Raw genomic sequence first — 20,035 nt, 5'->3', positions numbered from 1 at the left:
CAGTCTTATCGTACTTCCCAGACTTGGGCCCGTCACACTCACACAGGGAATTGCAGATGGGTTGATGTTCCAGCCAAACGCATCGACGTGGTCGTCCAGGAACGGCCCCGTCCGGCTCTCCACAGTCCCAGCACGTCCCGCGAAGATGGCAGCAGGCGGTGGAAGGAACCTCGTTGCGCGTCTCCCGAACAAAAGCAGCCGATGAGGTAGAACGGCAAATACGCGTCTCTCAGCGCGGCCGGCGGTTACACAGCCGTTATCACTCACGTGACTTAATGCACTGTACGCGGCTCGGCCTCCAGCTCAACTGAGCGTCACTTTATAATCGCGCGTATTCCGGTTCATGCGCGTCTTTCTTCACCCGCGTATCTCTCAAAGTTCTTTGACGCTCTCAACTCCTGCTCGTCAACGATTCCTCCTGGTTGGTCAGTGCGCGCGAGTCCTTTTACTGCTGCGAGTCCTCTCATCAGTCCTTCAGTTCATCAGCCAGTCCTCTCGGGCAGTCCTCCCGCGCTAGTCCTCTCGGGCAGTCCTCCCGTGCTAGTCCTCCCGGGGGCTTTGCGCGATGGGTTATATAGATACGCCCCGAACCTTCTCGAACCTTCCAACCACGCCCTGTGACGCAGTGCTGCCGCCACAACCTCTGAGCCCTGATTGGCGGCTCGTGCTTACCGTCAGCTCCTCTGCCGCCCCTCATTCGGCTCCGCCCCGACCCTCCTAGGCCTGCCTCGTGTTAATTCGCCCAAAATGAACCAAAGTCAGCGCAAAGGGGCATGAGGCTAGGGAGGCTGGATAGTCAGTAGAAGTAGGACCTATTCTCCTTACTCTACTCAACGCAGAACTAACATAGGAAAAGGACTAAGCTCACAAATACTAAGAAATAACTACACTATCGCGAGGCTACATGTTGCTTGTGTGACTAACTATGAGGGGGAAATTTTAACCTTTATTATACTGACTGTACAAAACTCAAAACCGCAACAATATTTAATAATCATTAATCAGATTTTTAAAAATAATATTTAATAACCATAATCAGATTTTTTATAATAATATTTAATAATCATAATCACATTTTTAATAATAATATTTAATAATCATAATCACATTTTTAATAATAATATTTAATAACCATCATCAGATTTTTTATAATAATTTTTAATAACCATAATCTGATTTTTTTTTACGAACACTTTTCGAGATCATTTGTTGATACAGGTATCCCACAAACGGAACGTGATAATAAAGGCAGTGTGCTGTGCATACTCACCAGCTTGTCCAGCTGGAGATACGATAAACTCAAGTAGTCAATGTTTACACAGCTGTGGCAAACAAAACGGGCAAAGCATCATCAGCGTCGTCACGCTGCCCGATATCGTGCCGAAAGAGGGCGCAGAAGCACCATTCTCGAGTCTCACCTGTTAAAGATTCCGGAGTAATATTCACGTCCCTGCCAAGTGTCAGAACATGCAGCTGCGACAAGCCGTGACAGGCATCTCAAAGTGTCGGCTGACTCCTTCTGGCACAAGTTAAACACACCCATAAACACACATAAGTGCACACACACACACACACACACACACACAGTCTTGATGTTCAACTCTTGTTTTCCTTATTTTTAAAATTACAATCTCAGGCATATTTCATGCCCATCCTTGTCCACAACTGTCCACCTTATTTATATTAGATCAATCTCGGTGTGATTTCCCTTTCGGAAGCTCGTAGTTAGGGGCTGCAGGGGCAGTTCTTAACCAGAAAATGTTCTATGATGAGGCATTGTCATCCAACTCCATGATTCATTCTTAAATGGGAATTCAGAATAGGCTCGGGTAGCAGCCTGTAGGTCCACTCGTTAAAGATAATGTTTCATCTCTGAAATACGATTTGCAAATGGGATAGTTGCATTAATGCCATCTCCAAGGACCACTGTGCTGCAAAAAAGAAATAGCCCCACTAAGAGCCTTGAGACATCTCGCTGCTTGTAACACCATAATTTGAAAGAAAATAATCATATTCCATAATGACACTTCAACACAAGTTCCACCAACAACCCATCCTTTTAACAAGCCGGGCTCGTCTGATAATTTAGTTGGAGGTTAGTATGACCTGGGTGGGGACACTAGTTACCAGTTAGCAAATAATGTAAGTATTCTTTTTTTTTGACTTCAGGCATGACATCCGGTTCGTGAATGACTTGGGTGAAAAAAAAAACGGCAAATGGCAAATGCTGAACCAATGAATTCCACCTCCCTGTGCCACCTTCAGTCGAACGACAGGCATTGACAGCACGTTCTCTATATTTTCATTACAATCAGCATCATTTATCATCCCAATCACAAATTATTAATACGGTAGTGTTAGTATATCAAAATATAATGTTAAATCATGATTGTATTGAGATGTAATCAAACCAACGAATCGTCGTCATCTGTTCACTTCCTGATTCAGGAGCAAAGTCCATGTCGATCGCATTTCAAAATCATAATTGTATTGAGGAATTTCTGAAACCTCTTACCTACCACCTTACGACATCTGCTGGGACCCCAAACATTCCACAGAAGGTTACAATATTTCCTTTTAGTAAAATATGAAACTGTAATGGTTACTAAACTCGTCCCCCTGTCATGTGACCAGATCCTCAACTCTGATTGGTGGACATTTGTGGGGACATACGGCCAGACACACGCTGTTCTCAGTGGCATTGCCCCACGGGGCGACGCCGTAAAAAAGAAACCCATGATTGTCACCAGTTCCGCGATTGCACAAGCATTTCATCAACTCGTTCACAATGCTCAGCCTGATTCGATGGTTCAGGAAATCTATGAAGAATGCAGGACGATGTATTTTCTTAACAGAAGGTGAAGGTGTTGGGGGTGCCAGCCCTTCTTCAAAGCGAGAGAGACTCTTTCCCACGGCGGTATCATTATTTCGTGTCCAGCCTGTGGATGCTGGTTGCATCATTGCTGGGGGCGCAGCTGTGCTGCTGATGCAGTGCCCCACGTTTCCAGTAAGCTGGTACTCACTTTGGTGACCTCGTAAGAATGACAGGCTGAGTTAACCCACCTGGCCACCTGGTGTTATTTAACGGCACGATAGGGGCTCAAACTCAAGACCCTAAGATCTTAAACCAGTCACCTTAATCGTTAAGCCAACACCAGGCTTCCATGGCGTTTAGCATCAGCAAACCTGTCTTAAAGTTTGGTTAAGAAAATTAATTGTTCATATTTTTCTACTGATGCAGACTGACGCTAGTCTTTATAAAAACTAGTCTTCCGCGATGAAGCACCGAGATGAAGACATGTGTTGTTTTTTCACGTTATGGTTACGAAATCTAACAGTTAGAACCACCTTTAGAGGCCATTTTTCCCTACAGAGGAGGGGTTGGCCTTTTTCGGGCACCTTGGTCCCCTTTTTTGAAGCAATGTTTTATGGCCGGATGCCGTTCCTGCCGCCAACCCTGTTAGTCATCTCTTGTGGCACACAGGGAATTACCAGTGAACTGGTACTCAATTTGCCGACCTCGGAAGGATGACAGGCTGAGTCAAGCCCCCTGGTGTTAATTCAGCGATCGACCAGGGTTTCGAACCCAGGATCCTAGGATCCCAAGCCGGCACCCTAACCGCTAAGCCAACACCAGGCTGGAATCTAACAGTTAGAAAGGGAATATTAAGCGACACACACTGCTACTGGAAAAAAAAAAAAAAAACCACACACTGCTACTGAATTAACCAAAAAGTGAAACCAAAAACCAAACCAAAGCAAAAACCAAAAAAACCAAAACCAAACCAAAAGACCAAACCAAAAAGTGAAAACGATGAGGCGGTTTGTTTGTCAGACAAATACAAAACTCCGCGGGGACGCGCACGTACCTTGACGGATGAAAGCTTCAGCTTTGAAAGCAGACTATTGTACCACTCTGATGTACCTTTCTGGTAAAACACAAAACAAGACATCACAAGACAAGGTATGCATGCAAATGTTCTTCACCGTTTACATTTGGGTGACATCGAAAGTTAAAGGAACTATTTTGTGCAAATTTAATGATCCCTACTTTTCTATTGATGTACAAAGTCAATATTTTTGAATCGATCCGATCAAATCAATTTTTGAATCAATAAAAAAAATCAATCCGATCAACAATCGGATTGATGATAATGATGATGATGTTGATGACGTTGCTGCTGTTACCTTGATAACACAAGTTATCTCCAGTTGCAGTTCGTTTTGGTTGACACATAATTGCTTGAATATCTTGCTGTTGTACAGAAATGCCAAGCACCTTGGGGGAGAATGAGGTGGGGATTGGGGTGTGGGCAGGTGGGGGACCAGGGGAGAAAGCAGTCGCTGCGATTAGAGTACATATCCAGTTTACACCGCCACATGAGGGGTGTCAACATTACAAATTATGTTGAAAAATCAAATAAAGCAAAACATATTTACTTACACCTGTGAACATACTTGCAAATGGAAATGCATGGTAAATAGTGAAAAACATGGTGTTTCTAACAAATGCATACATAAATAAACAATAAGACGTCATGCAGAGCACGATACTTGCAAAATCCACCCCTTCCCCAAAAAGGTTGCCATTGATCCAGCAAATTGTTCATTTCATCAAGATTAAAATTGACGATCTAGAATCTAGATCAAAGCTCGGGTCAATAGGATGAAAAGTGATGATTTTACAGATGAAAATTGATGATTTTAGGAGTTTGACCTAGAATTGACCTTTGACCTTTTTACCTCAAAAATAGTTGGTTTCCAAATTTAGTGACTCAATGTACAAATGCTGTTCAATTTTCAAGTCAATCGGATGAAAAATGGCGATTTTAGAAATTTGACCTCCAGATGCCCTTTAACCTCAAAATCAATAGGCTTCTCAATTGTGACGACCTCTACAACTTGGTGAAGTTTCATGACGATCGGTTTAGAATTGTGACATGTAGCCGGTGACAAACAAACAGACAGAATAATGAAAAATCCTTCATGGAGCGACACTTGGCAAAACAGAACAAAGTAGAATGGCACTCAGTAGAGCATCATTTTGACCTCAAAAAGAATTAATGGTTGAATTCAGTGACCTGATATGAAAATCCTATTCAAAGTTTAAGTTAATTGGATGAAAATTGACAATTTTAGAATTTTGGCCTATGTTACAAGTTGGCCTGAAAAATAATTGGTGCTTGGTTTCAGTAAGCTGATATGCAAATCCTATTCAGATTTCAAGTCAATCGGATGAAAATTCAGGATTTTTGAACTTTGAAAGAAGTGGTTGACCGTTGGCCTATGTTGACCTTTTGGCCTATGTTGATCTCAAAAATAGTTGGGGGTTGAATTCAGTGACCAGATATGCAAATCGTCTTCAAATTTTAAGTTTAATCGGATGAAAATTCCATTGAGCTGCGGATGAAAGCCTTGTATGTGGTGAGGAGCTCAGGTACGCCAAGGAAGGACTTTGCACGACGGACGATGCCCAGTCGGAAACTGGCTTTGGATGCCAGCTTGGAAATGTTGTTTTCCCAGGAAAGATCATGGCAGATAGTGAGACTGAAAAGCTTGAGTGACAGAACCTCTGGGAGAGGATTGTTGAGAAAGTAGATGGAAGGGTTGTCCAGTCGGTCTTTTCGGAGAGACATAGTAAGTGAGATTTGTCAGGATTGAAAGACATGTTCCACTTGTTTGACCAGTCTGTGGTTTTGTCCAGGTCTGCAGAGAGTGGGGAGGCTGCAGACTGCCGATCTGAGGGATGAGGAATGGAGTGGCAGAGAGTGGAGTCATCAGCAAAGAGATAGAGATGATTTTCCAGAGAGTCGGAGAGATCATTGATGAAGACCAGAAAAAGCACAGGGCCCAGAACACTGCCTTGGGGAACTCCAGCCTGAACAGGAAGGGGAGATGAGAGAAATACATTCAGGGCCACACGTTGACTATGACCAGAGAGGAAATCCGCAAGCCATGCGTGGAGATTTCCATGGATACCATAGGAGGAGAGTTTGGTGAGCAGAGCGGGGTGCCAGACCGTATCGAAGGCACATGATATGTCAAGGGAGACAGCTCTGATTTCCTGTTTGGCATTGAGGACCTCCAGCCATTGTTGAGACAGCAGAGGCAGCATGTCCAGAGTAGAGTGGCCTCGTCTGAAACCAAATTGATGATCAGAGATCAAGCCATTGGAGAAGAGGAAGAATTTAACTGATATGATATGATATGATAACTGATAACAGTTAGCCGATATGAAAATCCTATTCAAATTTCAAGTCAATTGGATGAAAATTGAGGATTTTAGAAATTTGAAAAGGTTTTTTTTTTTTTTTTTTGTATACTGAATCGAGGCTCGTGAAAGAGCTAACATTTATTTCACAAACAAATCAACCAGACAAACAAAATATACAAAAAGAGGGAGCGGAAGACAAGATGGGGAGAGAAGGGGAAGCACACAACCACAACATTTGAGAGCAGGGAGAAGTGTGGGAGGGAGAGGGCTTGGGGGCAGGAGGCGTGGGAAGGGGGGTTGTTGACCTTTTGGCCTGTGTTGACCTTTTGGCCTATGTTGATCTCCAAAATAGTCGGTGGTTGAATTCAGTTAGCTGATTTGTAAATCCCATTCAAATTTCAAGTCAATCGTATGAAAATGGAGGATTTGAGAAATTTGAAAAAGGTGGTTGACCTTTCGCCTATGTTGAACTTTTGACCTCAAAAATATATAGGATTTTGTCGGTCCACAAACTCTAACATTTGGTGAAGTTTCGTGAATATCGGTTTCAAATTGTGACCTGTAGGCAAGTATAAGTGAGTGGACAGACAAGCAAACACACACAAACACACACACAAACCTGAGTGATCAATATACTTGTGAAAAAAAAAATTCCAAGTAACAAACGCACCGACCAATATACCTGAAAAAATCTTCGATTTTGCCAGTAATAAATTTAAACTAGATGGCATTTATAGAATACTGTTACGTTTGTGGGGGTAGGTGAAGAAATACCTTCGAAAAGTTAGGAATATATAGCTTAGAATGGACTGTATGCCGCGAAGAAGCAGAATCTCTGTATTAAGTAGGTCGACTGTGTGGGTAAGAGTGTTTGCACGTCGCCATAAGGCGCGTGGTTTTTGTGTTAACTAGTTCTAGGGTGTAAGAGTAATAAACCCCAGTGTGTAATGGGCCCCCTGTGATTTTTCCATTCGTTCTATTTCATCTAAAAGGCCCACCATCACAAACACACTGACAAGCCCGACAGAAACCCAACATTTGCTGATTGGCAAAGGAACCCCACCCAGCCGAACATTCCCGAATGACGGCTAAGCTCCACCTCGGAAGACCGGAATAGACAGGCCACGCCCCGTAGGACGATTTTTTGGGATGATTCGACGGCGCTGGGTAATTGGTCAAAAGGATGACGTCATCGGGACGCTATGAGAAAAAGCAAGAGGAGACGACATTTTCTCTCTCTTTTGTACTGGCTTTCAAAGCGAACGCCTGCGGTTGCCTTTTGCTCTTGTCCTGGTCTTGATCGCGGCAGTCGCTTGCTTGTTTTGCGTGGGAAGACGATGAGCGCTTGTCTGTGTGTGCTGGAGATCATCAGAGCCTTGTTAGCGAAGGAGGGCCGCCTGCATGGATTACCTCACGGTGGGGATACGACGAAAAAGTGTCTCCGTGCCATTGTTGGAGTGGGACCCGCGCGCGACTTCGGCTGCTTTGGAACTGCCGACTCAATCGACGCATTCACTGGAACAGTAAAGCCGAGTTCAGCTGATTATAAAAGGAACATTATTTTCTTTTCTTTTATTATTCCCCTGTCTGTATATGAGTCAGAGGGGAGGATCCTCAACCTAGGAATTTTAGTTTACCTCACCTTTCGTTGTCTTTTACATCACTGTAAATAAATTTGTATTTGTTGAATTCTACTTTTGTGTGTCTTGTTTCGTTTCTTTGTTCTGTGGGTTCGGATTAACCCCGTGTGTTCCCGATCAGATAAGGCTTCGAACCTACCCGTGCGCGCGAAAAGATAATCCCGCCAAGTTTCGAGATACGCTTCGGAGTTAAAGCAACGTTCGGCTTTCCGTCACCCTGAGGTGTTCACCACAGAGCTGACACGACAATACTTACCCCACGCAGTCAACTTGGTGCGAGCTGACTCTTCTGTTCTTTAAGGGTTTTTTCCCTTTGATCCAATATGGCTGCGAGACCACGTGACCGATGACGTCATCAATTTACATTCTCCAATATAATTGGTGCGTAGATCAGACTCAATTTCAAACTGATTTTAGTTTTCAAAATTTCAAACGAAGCATTGTACTTGTTGAATTATGACGTCATAATGAAGGTCCCAATGACATCTTATTCCCCATGGGAAGCACTTGACAACACACCATGTTTCAATTTTTTCCATGGAGCGGTTTCGGAGATAGAGAGGTGCAACATTTTTCGTTTTTTTCGAAGATGTCGCCTATACCACATGACCTATGACGTCATAATTATCACTGAAAAATTCTGCAGGAGGAGACGCTCCTATGGTGCAAAATTTCAAACGGACCCGAAAATATTGGCACCCTTGCACTTTTTTCAAGTAATGCACCATTTCTTCAAGAAAATTTTTGAAATGAAAAAATATTTTGGTTATCCACAAATAGTGGAGAAACTTAGCATAACAATTGTGCATTTTGTGAGGAAAGCACCAAATTTGGCACACTAGTAGACTATCATATTATGAAAAGATCTGGATATTGGGCCATCTCAGATTCAGAGATTTTATTTTTGCAAGATTTCGATTCGATTGGGATCGAAGAGAACACCTTCTTCGTCTTCTGTACAGTGAAGTTGCCAGCCCTGAATTCTCTGGCTACATCTGGGTGCTTCATTGGGAGTGCAACCATGTCCCTCAGGTGAACAGGGACCCACCTGGCATAGTGTGTGTGGTCTAAGGCATGGAACCATGGGACCAGTTCCGTCAGGGCATCGAGGTTCATCGTGAATGAAGCCTGCCGCAGAGAATGCACGTAGACCAGTACCAACATCTCTAGTTCCAGCACAGTTGCCCAGTACTGAAAGTTGGGAATGTCTTCTCCTCTCTGGTGACACCAGTCTTCGAACTCAGGCAGGTCTTCTGCATCATCAGCATATGTCATACAGTGGCGTTCATATGCACGGTGTTGCAGGATGTGCAGTGCCGCTGCAGTGATTTGATGAGCTCTTCTTGTGCGGGTGACGTGGGCAGCTCGCAGGAAGGAGTCGGCCGTCCCTGGCGTTGCAATCTCAGCTTGCAAATCTGCAAAATCTGCAAATCTTGCAAAAATCAAATCTCTGAATCTGAGATGGCCCAATATCCAGATCTTTTCATAATATGATAGTCTACTAGTGTGCCAAACTTGGTGCTTTCCTCACAAAATGCACAATTGTTATGCTATATTTAGCTTAGCTGCTGGACTAATATGTATTTTTTGGGTTTGCAGTGAAAGAAAACAAAAAAGCTGAAAACATTACGAAGTCTTAGCTTATTCCACACAGAAATCCTAAATTGGGCCAGACAATATTATTGGCACCTTTTAGAAGTTCCTAGAAATAATTAGATTTCAAGCAGGTGGTTCTCCTTTACTTCATGCCTGCAATATAAAAATCACTCATTCAACACCAGTTGGAATGGAGAAAAGGAGTCATTCTGCTGTTTTGTGTCACTGTGTGTACCACAATGAGCATGGAGAAAAGAAAGAAACCAAGGGAATTGTCTGAGGAGGTCAGACACAAGATTGTAGCCAAGCATGGACAATCTCAAGGCTACAAGTCCATCTCCAGATACCTTGATGTTCCTGTGTTCACCATACGCAATGTTATCAGGAAGTTTAAGGCCCATGTCACTGTAGCCAACCTCCCTGGATGTGGCCGCAAGAGAAAACTTGATCGAATATTGCAGCGAAGGATTGTTCGAATGGTGGAGAAAGCACCTCGATCAACTGCCAAACAGATTCAAGCTGACCTTCAGACACGAGGTACGACAGTGTCAACTCGCACCATCCGTCGCTAACTCAATGAAAGGGAGTTCTATGGCAGGAGACCCAGGAGGACCCCACTGCTAAGAAAGCCCGACTGGAGTTTGCCAAAACACACCTGAACAAGCTAAAATCCTTCTGGGAGAATGTCCTGTTGACAGATGAGACCAAATTGGAGCTTTTTGGTAAAGCTCATCATCTCTACGTTTACAGAAAACAAATTGAAGCCTTCAAAGAAAAGGACACCTTCCCTACAGCCAAACATGGAGGAGGTTCAGTGATGTTTTGGGATTGCTGTGCTGCTTGCCTTTGGCACTGGGTACCTTGAATGTGCCATGGCATCATGAAATCAGCAGGTTGCAAACCAACAACTACGAACGCCAATTGGTCTGTCGCGCGATAGCAGGGTCCAATCGATAAACTCTGCTTACTTGTACCACATGACAGTTTCAATCGGGGAACGTACCGTACGTACCCTCCGGCGGTGTACCACTTTCCTTTGTTCCTGTATGGAAATTTAGATGGCCGAGCACCTTTCGGTACCCGCCGGGCTAATGATAATTTTGTTACGGCCGATCGCTACTCTGGGTGTGAGCAATGGTGCAACAATGGAAAAAAAGACATTCACGGACAGAGAGAAAGGAAATTTTTTAACGATTTGATTTATTTACAAATATTAACAGTGAAACTTATTGATAGGAAAGAAAAAGGGACAAGAAGCAGAAACTTAGCTTATTCTACGCCTTATTACAATTACAACAAATAAACACTACATGGGCCCAGCACATATTCACGGGGGAGGAGGAGGGGAAAACGAACGTTGAACCTGTTGCAAAATGGTTACAAGGTTACCCGCAGCTTCTCCTCGAGACACCTTTTGTCCTGAGCTCACCAACAAACACCTGGCCGGCAAACAGCAGTTCCCAACACAAGCAGGTAATGGCATTCCCCAGCATGAACAGGTGAAGGCGATCCCAGCACAAACACGAGCAGGTGAGAAGTGTCGGAAACCGGGCAGAGCAAGTGCATTGGGAACCGTACAGAGTGAGTGCCAGGGAACCGTGCAGAGTGAGTGTGTCGGGAACGGTACAGAGTGAGTGCCAGTGAACCGTGCAGAGTGAGTGCCAAGGAACCATGGAGTAAGCACGTCGTGATCTCGTGCAGGGTCAAGTAAGTGTCATGCACACGTGCGCCAAGAAGGGAGTCCAAGAACATGTGTACAGCCAATGGAATCCCAGGCAAAGAGTAATGCAGAAACGTACTGAAGCCTGCGAGAGGGTCCAGCTGAGAGCCCACATGCACAGCCCACAGAGTCCAAAAGCCAAGAGCGAGAATAATGCAGGCACATGCTGGGTGAAAAAGTCCAGGGCCAAGAGAGAGAGAGAGAGAGAGAGAGAGAGAGAGAGAGAGAGACACGTGTAGAGGCCTGCGAGAGGGTCTGGCCCAGAGTGGACGCACACGTGCTCAGTGAAAACCAGCAAAGGGGGAGAGAGTAATCATGCAGACACGTGCTGAGTGAACCCGGCAGAGAGAGAGAGAGGGAGAGAGAGAGAGAGAGAGAGAGAGAGAGAGATAGAAAACACATGTGGAAGGCCTTTTGTCCAGCCGTGCCGAGGGTGATGTCATAAATATTGATTTCTTGAATGATGCCGAATAAAAGAGGAAACAGCATAAGATAAGAATTTCAATCAATTATTGGGTGTTTTCTATACATGATCAAGGCTCAAGGGAGAGCGATGAGAAGACAGAGCGACTGAAAAGGCAATGTAGTGGGGACACAGGTATACATAAGCAAAAGAATGGATGAACAGGTAAAAAAAAGAAAAGAAGAGAAAGAGAGAGGAGGGAAGGAAACACAGTAACCTACAATAAGAACCTAAAATAAGAGAGGGTTAATGGGGGTAATAAAGACTGTAGATGAGGAAGGGGGATGATGTGAGATGGCAGTGTGCCGTCTAATTGAAGCCTTGGAGGGAAGAGTATGATTGAATTGTTTCAGGAAGGTAGTTTTAAAAACAGGACTGGTGAACTGTTTGCATTGTTAATGGTTGACTATTTGCGTTGTGTCTCACTTGAAAGGTTGGACCATGTTTGATAAACAGTGATATTTGCACAACCTTTCCAGCATCGTGAATACAAACTACATATTTGCACTGAGATGCTTGAAATGGAAATATAGAAACGCTCTCGGTGAGAGTGAATTCTCATTTGAGCTTTGAGGATAAACAGGATGTATTTTTCCTGGCTTTACACAGCTAGTTTAGCTCAAGCAAGGGCTTTGGTACAAGGTATTGTGGGCTACTCTTTTTCATCCACAACCTAAATGCGGACCGGACAGCCGACTGCATGTCGCCATCTGTAGAGTGGAGGGCTCCGACATGCACCGCCCCCTTGTTGACACTGTACCGGAACGGCGGTTTTTATTCCAAGTTGCCAAGGCAACGAACTCGATTGTGAGCATTCTATCAACCGAGTTATCCTGAAGAACCCAATAACCTGAACTCAGACAGAACAGAAAGAAGCCTAATTGCAAGGCCCCAGGGACATCGGCACAATGATGATGGAACCAAAAGGACTTCACATCGAGTTATGATCGAGCTGTAACTACTTTGAAATGGATGACAAAGAAGAGCTGGCTTAACAATCCTTCCATGACAAACTCCTGAAGCAGATATTCCATCAGAGATGCGTGAGAATGGAAGAAGAATAACCCAGGAAGCCTTAGGCCTTGGCCTTGCTTGTATATTTGTTACTTGTAAAATCGAAGAATTTTCAAGTATATTGGTCGGTTGCGTTTGTTGTTCTGTCTGTCTGTTTGTTACTTGCCGGAAAAGATTCCGGCAAGTATGTTGGTTGGTTTGTCTGTTTGTCTGTCTGTTTGTTCGCAGTACTACGTCTACATCGTTGCATGTAGAATCGCCAAACTTTACACACATATTTGTCTTGCCCTGGAATAGACTGTGCCCAATTTTTAACTATCTCAGCCCAAGGCCTCCATTATGACGTCATAATTTGATAATTCGACAAGTACAAAACTTCATCCAATCAAGATACAATTTCTTGAGCGACATGACGGCATAAACTGGTGGAGAAAAAAAAAGATGATGACGTCATCAGTCACCTGGTTCGGCCGCCATCTTGGAAAAACGGAAAAACTTTGCACCTCTATATCTCCGAAAGTGCTGAATAGAAAAAATTGAAACATGGCTCATTGTAAAAAAACTCTCCATGGGGAATAAAATATGTTAATGATGATGTCATAGGTGCCTCCATTATGACGTCATAATTTGACAAGTACAAAACGTCATCCGATCAAGATGAAATTTCTTGAGCATCATCAAGGAATAAATTAGTTTAGAAAACAAATAATGATGACATCATCGGTCACATGGTTCGGCCACCGTATTTGTCGAAAATGGCCGATAAAAAGTACATTACGGCAAGTCCTCGGTCTCTGACCGATTTTTCATCTGTTTGTCTGTTTGTGCGCAGTACTAGGTCTACACCATTCCACATAGAATCGCCAAACTTTACACACATATTTGTCTTGCCCTGAAATAGACTGTGCCCAATTTGTAACTCTCTCGACCCAAGGCCTCCATTATGACATCATAATTTGATAATTCGACAAGTACAAAACTTCATCCAATCAAGATGCAATTTCTTGAGAGCCATGTCGGCATGAACTGGTGGAGAAAAAACAATGATGACGTCATCGGTCACGTGGTTCGGCCGCCATCTTTGAAAAACCGATAAACTTTGCACCTCGATATCTCTGAAAGTGCTGAAGAGAAAAAATTGAGACATGGCTCATTGTAAAGAACTCTCCATGGCAAATAAAATATGTTAATGATGATGTCATAGGTGCCTCCATTATGACGTCATAATTAAACAAGTACAAAACTTCATCCAATCAAGATGAAATTTCTTGAGCATCATCAAGGAATAAATTAGTTTAGAAAACAAATAATGATGACGTCATCGGTCACGTGGTTCGGCCGCCATATTTGTCCAAAATGGCCGATAAAAAAGTACATTCCGGCAAGTCCTCGGTCTCTGACCGATTTTTCATCTGTTTGTTTGTCACCGGCCTACAGGTCACAATTCTAAACCGATCATCACGAAACTTCACCAAGTTGTAGAGGTCGTCCCAATTGAGAAGCCTATTGTTTTTGGGGTCAAAAGGTCAAAAGGTCAACATAGGCCAGAGGTCACCAACTTTGCCAAATTTCTAAAATCCTCAATTTTCATCCGATTGACTTGAAATTTGAAGAGGACTTGCATATCTGGTCACTGAATTCAACCACCAAGCATATTTGAGGTCAACTTAGGCCAAAAGGTCAACATAGGCCAAAAGGTCAACATGCTTTCGTCTCCTGGAAAGCAAATCCAACGGAAGGAAATCTCATTTCCTTTCACAAAGCCCGAAACAAGTGTGTGTCCACCCTCAGGAGAGCCAGGAAACAATATCTCACCATTCTCAAGACCGAACTCTCTTATCTGTCTCCCTCTTCCAAATCCTGGTGGCGTCTGGTCAAATCTGTTTCTGGTGTTTGTTCCCCCTCCATCCCCTCCCTCACCTCAAACGGCTTAACGGCTGACTCCGCCCGTGAAAAATCTGAATGCCTCAACTCTGTGTTTGCCTCTAAATCTTGTGTCCCAAACCCATCCCTCTCTGTACCCACTCGTACCCAGCTGCTCCTTGACTCTGTGTCCTTTCCTCCTGACAAGGTGCAAAAGTTTCTGTCAACCCTCGACTCTGATTCTGCAACTGGACCTGACGGCATCAGCCCACGGGTCCTAAAATCCTGTTCTTCCGCTCTTTCACTCCCTCTCTCTGTTCTCTTCACCCTCTCTTTTGCTCAAGGTCATCTGCCATCTGCTTGGAAATCTGCCAACATCACCGCTTTGCACAAAAAGGTGCAAAAACAGATCCCAGCAACTACAGACCAATCAGCCTTCTCCCAATTATCAGCAAAGTCATGGAATCCATCATTGCTTCAGATATGAAATCTTTCCTCTTCTCCAATGGCTTGATCTCTGATCATCAATTTGGTTTCAGACCTGGTCACTCTACTCTGGACATGCTGCTTCTGCTTTCTCAACAATGGATGGAGGTCCTCAATGCCAAACATGAAATTAGAGCCGTCTCCCTTGACATATCACGTGCCTTCGATACGGTCTGGCACCCCGCTCTGGTCACCAAACTCTCCTCTTTTGGTATCCATGGAAATCTCCACGCATGGCTGGCGGACTTCCTCTCTAGTCATAGTCAACGTGTGGCCCTGAATGGGTTTCTCTCATCTCCTCTTCCTGTTCAGGCTGGAGTTCCCCAAGGCAGTGTTCTGGGCCCTGTGCTTTTTCTGGTCTTCATCAATGATCTCTCTGACTCTCTTGAAAATCCTCTCTATCTCTTTGTTGATGACTCTACTCTCTGTCGCTCCATTCTTCATCCCTCAGATCGGCAGTCTGCAGCCTCCTCACTCTCTGCAGACCTGGCCAAAATCACAGACTGGGCAAACAAGTGGAACATGTCTTTCAATCCTGACAAATCTCACACTCTTACGATGTCTCTCCGAAAAGACCGACTGAACAACCCTCCCATCCACTTTCTGAATAATCCTCTCCAAGAAGTTCTGTCACTCAAGCTTTTGGGTCTCACTATCTGCCATGATCTTTCCTGGGAAAACCACATTTCAAATCTGGCCTCCAAAGCCAGTCGCCGACTGGGCATCCTCCGTCGTGCGAAGTCCTTCCTTGGCACACCGGAGCTCCTCTCCACATACAAGGCTTTCATCCGCAGCTCAATGGAATACTGCTCTCCCCTCTGGGCTGGTGCTCCTGCCTCATACCTAGCTCGTCTTCACGCTGTTGAAACCAAAGCATTCAGAATCATTGGAATCTCCTGCGATGAAGCTAACTCCAAGGGCCTCTCACTCACTCACCGCAGGCAGGTTGGTGGTCTTTCCGTCTTCTACCGACTCCTCTCTGGCCTTGCCCACCCAGCTCTCTCTGGGCTCTGTCCCACAAATATTCCTTCAGGTCGCACAAGATCTGCCTGCAACTGTTTGTTTTTGTTTGTTTGTTTTTGTTTTGTTTGTTTTTCTGTTTGTTTGATCTGTTTGAACTGATCTGTTTGTTTTTCTCTCAGCGATTCGTCGAATGCGCTGAAATTATTTTCGTTCACTGTTTCGTCCCAGTCGTTCACCCCGTACCTCCTTGTTTAATATCTGTACTCACAAAAAAAAAAAAAAAAAAAAAAACCCCAAAAAAAATATTTCCTTCCCAGGTCTTATTCGTTTATTTGTTCTTTTTGTTCGTTCGTTCTTCGTTCGCGATCACGCGGTTAGATATGTATAATCTCTCCCCTGAACAACTATTTTCTCTCATATATTATAACACCCTTTTCTTCTTTTCCTACAAAAGGATGCTTTCGTCTTGCTCACCAAATCTATTCATTCCAAAAAAATATATAATACCATCTCTTACAGTTCCTCCTTTCTACATTCCCTAAACTATCCAGAACTCCACCCCTCCTCCAGTGTCCTCAAACGTATTTTTGACTCGAAGGTCTCAAACTCATTTTGCAAAAAATGTTCGTTTCCCATGAATCGTACACTTTTCAAAATCCAATCTCACCCCTCCCCTCCAAATCCTCCCCATCACCCATCCCTTTCAAATCTCCCCCCTTGCCCCTTCCCTCCCCTCCCTCCTAAACTCCCCCCACACCCCTCCCCTCCGAGACTCTCCCTCGCTCCTCCCCTCCTAGACTCCCCTCTCACCCCTCCTCCTCAAAGCATCCTCCCTGCTTCTTCCTCCTTCCAACTTTCACCTTCATCTCCCCAAACCTTCTGCCTTGCTCTTCCCCCTCCTCAAATAACACCTCACTGTGCCTCACCCAATCTCCATCAAACCTTTTGTCCGCCCCATTCTTCCCTTTCTCCAAGCTATTCTGAAATCTCTGACACACCTTCAACAGCTCTCCCTACCTCTTCCTCCTCTTCCACATCTTACCCTACCCCTCCCCACCCCTGTTCTGGACCCGATGCTCCCCCTTCCTCTTCATTAACGGTATGGACCTCAAACATCCGGGGCCTTCGCTCAAACTTGACTGACCTCTCCATACAGGTTGCTTCTGACAAACCAGATGTGATCTGCTTAACAGAAACTTTCCTCCTTCATGATGTCTCTGATGCCTTGGTATCTCTCCGAGGTTACTCCCTCCTCCGGTATGATAGACCTGAGCCTCGTCCTGGAGGTGGGGTTGCTATCTTTATAAAAAACTCTCTTCCTCACTCGCCCTCCACTGCCCTCTCTCCACCTCACCCCCAGGAATACCTTTGGCTACGGCTTCCCCTTCGCTCCCACCTTTTGTTCATATGTGTGTTGTACCGTCCACCAATCAGCGATGACTCCATCTACATCTCACTGTCTGATAATATGGACCAACTTCTATCTACCCATCCCAACTCTCTCTTCCTCATATGTGGTGATTTCAATTGTCACCATGCCAGTTGGCTGGGTGTGGGTACCTCTCTCACCAGCCATGGCTCTTCAGCAAAGGACTTCTGCGACTCACTGGGACTGACACAATCTGTCAATTTCCCGACCCGGATCTCAGTCAACGGAGCATCTTCTCTTCTGGATTTGGTTATGACAAACTTCCCTGAAAATGTCTGCTGCTCTTCTTCTGCTCCAATCGGCTCATCTGATCATGTGCTTGTCAAAGTGGACATCTCTCTGACCATTCTCAGAGAGCCTGCTCAGCGTCGACGAGTCTGGCATTTCACTCAGGCCAACTGGCACGGTCTTCAAGCAGCCATCAATCATCTGGACTGGTCTCCCATCTCTACCGCCTCTGACATCAACTCATCCTGGGAATTCTTTCAAAGTAAATTGCTCTCTCTCATGCACAGATTTATACCATCTCGTCTTCAGTTGTCATACCCTTCCTCCCGTCCATGGTACACGGAATCTTGTGGTGAGGCTGTTGCCCTGAAACAACTTGCTTTCGTCTCCTGGAAAGCAAATCCAACGGAAGGAAATCTCATTTCCTTTCACAAAGCCCGAAACAAGTGTGTGTCCACCCTCAGGAGAGCCAGGAAACAATATCTCACCATTCTCAAGACCGAACTCTCTTATCTGTCTCCCTCTTCCAAATCCTGGTGGCGTCTGGTCAAATCTGTTTCTGGTGTTTGTTCCCCCTCCATCCCCTCCCTCACCTCAAACGGCTTAACGGCTGACTCCGCACGTGAAAAAGCTGAATGCCTCAACTCTGTGTTTGCCTCTAAATCTTGTGTCCCAAACCCATCCCTCTCTGTACCCACCGTACCCAGTCGTACCCAGCTGCTCCTGGACTCTGTGTCCTTTCCTCCTGACAAGGTGGAAAAGTTTCTGGCAACCCTCGACTCTGATTCTGCAACTGGTCCTGACGGCATCAGCCCACGGGTCCTAAAATCATGTTCTTCTGCACTTTCACTCCCTCTTTCTGTTCTCTTAACCCTCTCTTTTGCTCAAGGTCATCTGCCATCTGCTTGGAAATCAGCCAACATCACCGCTTTGCACAAAAAAGGTGCAAAAACAGATCCCAGCAACTACAGACCAATCAGCCTTCTCTCAATTATCAGCAAAGTCATGGAATCCATCATTGCTTCAGATATTAAATCTTTCCTCTTCTCCAATGGCTTGATCTCTGATCATCAATTTGGTTTCAGACCTGGTCACTCTACTCTGGACATGCTGCTTCTGCTTTCTCAACAATGGATGGAGGTCCTCAACGCCAAACAGGAAATTAGAGCTGTCTCCCTTGACATTTCACGTGCCTTCGATACGGTCTGGCACCCTGCTCTGCTCTCCAAACTCTCCTCCTTTGGTATCCATGGAAATCTCCACGCATGGCTGGCGGACATCCTCTCTGGTCGTAGTCAACATGTGGCCCTGAATGGGTTTCTCTCATCTCCTCTTCCTGTTCAGGCTGGAGTTCCCCAAGGTAGTGTTCTGGGCCCTGTGCTTTTTCTGGTCTTCATCAATGATCTCTCTGACTCTCTTGAAAATCCTCTCTATCTCTTTGCTGACGACTCTACTCTCTGTCGCTCCATTCCTCATCCCTCAGATCGGCAGTCTGCAGCCTCCTCACTCTCTGCAGACCTGGACAAAATCACAGACTGGTCAAACAAGTGGAACATGTCTTTCAATCCTGACAAATCTCACACTCTTACAATGTCTCTCCGAAAGGACCGACTGGACAACCCTCCCATCTACTTTCTCAACAATCCTCTCCAAGAAGTTCTGTCGCTCAAGCTTTTGGGTCTCACTATCTGCCATGATCTTTCTTGGGAAAACCACATTTCCAAGCTGGCCTCCAAAGCCAGTCGCCGACTGGGCATCCTCCGTCGTGCGAAGTCCTTCCTTGGCACACCTGAGCTCCTCACCACATACAAGGCTTTCATCCGCAGCTCAATGGAATACTGTTCCCCCCTCTGGGCTGGTGCTCCTGCCTCACACCTTGCTCGGCTTCACGCTGTTGAGGCCAAAGCTTTCAGAATCATTGGAATCTCCTGCGATGTAGTCAACGCCGAGGGCCTTTCACTCACTCACCGCAGGCAGGTTTGGTGGTCTTTCTGTCTTCTACCGACTCCTCTCCGGTCTTGCTCCCCCAGCTCTCTCTGTGCTCTGTCCCCCCAATATTCCTTCAGGTCGCACAAGATCTGCCTGCAACCCTCTTCTGGTTAAACTGCCAAAGTCTAGGCTCTCTGCTCACCTTCACTCTTTCATTCCCCTTTTCTCCCGCCTCTGGAACAAACTCCCCCACTCCCTTCAATCCCACTCCTCCCTCCAGGTCTTTAAAACAGCTGTTCACCACCATCTCTTATCTTCCCCCATCGAAAACCTTGATCTTTTCTACCCCCGGTAATTCACCCCAGAGTCCTTGCAGTGTTCATATGTTTTAATCCTCTCCCACCTCCCCCCAAGTCCTCCCGATGTCCCTGCTCTCAAATGTTGTGTTTGTGTCCTTCCCCCTCTCTTTTGTGTCCTTCCCCCTCTCTCC

At 45.2% G+C, this 20,035-nt stretch overlaps 1 protein-coding gene across 1 annotated transcript in view; it reads right to left on the bottom strand.

The window, feature by feature from the left end:
- Positions 1-20,035, bottom strand: part of LOC137427904 (BAI1-associated protein 3) — a 230,524-nt gene that overhangs the window by 53,290 nt on the left and 157,199 nt on the right. The window contains exons 17-20 of the mRNA XM_068117714.2: positions 4,189-4,279; positions 3,870-3,929; positions 1,419-1,519; positions 1,271-1,322 (exon numbers count right to left, since the gene is read on the bottom strand). Of these exons, the coding sequence (XP_067973815.1) occupies positions 1,271-1,322; positions 1,419-1,519; positions 3,870-3,929; positions 4,189-4,279 (304 nt within the window). The remainder of the gene's footprint in view (positions 1-1,270; positions 1,323-1,418; positions 1,520-3,869; positions 3,930-4,188; positions 4,280-20,035) is intronic.

This window comes from Myxine glutinosa, chromosome 5 (assembly GCF_964187855.1).
Source record: "Myxine glutinosa chromosome 5, kmMyxGlut1.1, whole genome shotgun sequence".
Lineage (NCBI taxonomy): Eukaryota > Metazoa > Chordata > Myxini > Myxiniformes > Myxinidae > Myxine > Myxine glutinosa.
Note: the sequence above shows the minus strand (reverse complement) of the source record. Positions and strands in the feature narration are given on the sequence as shown.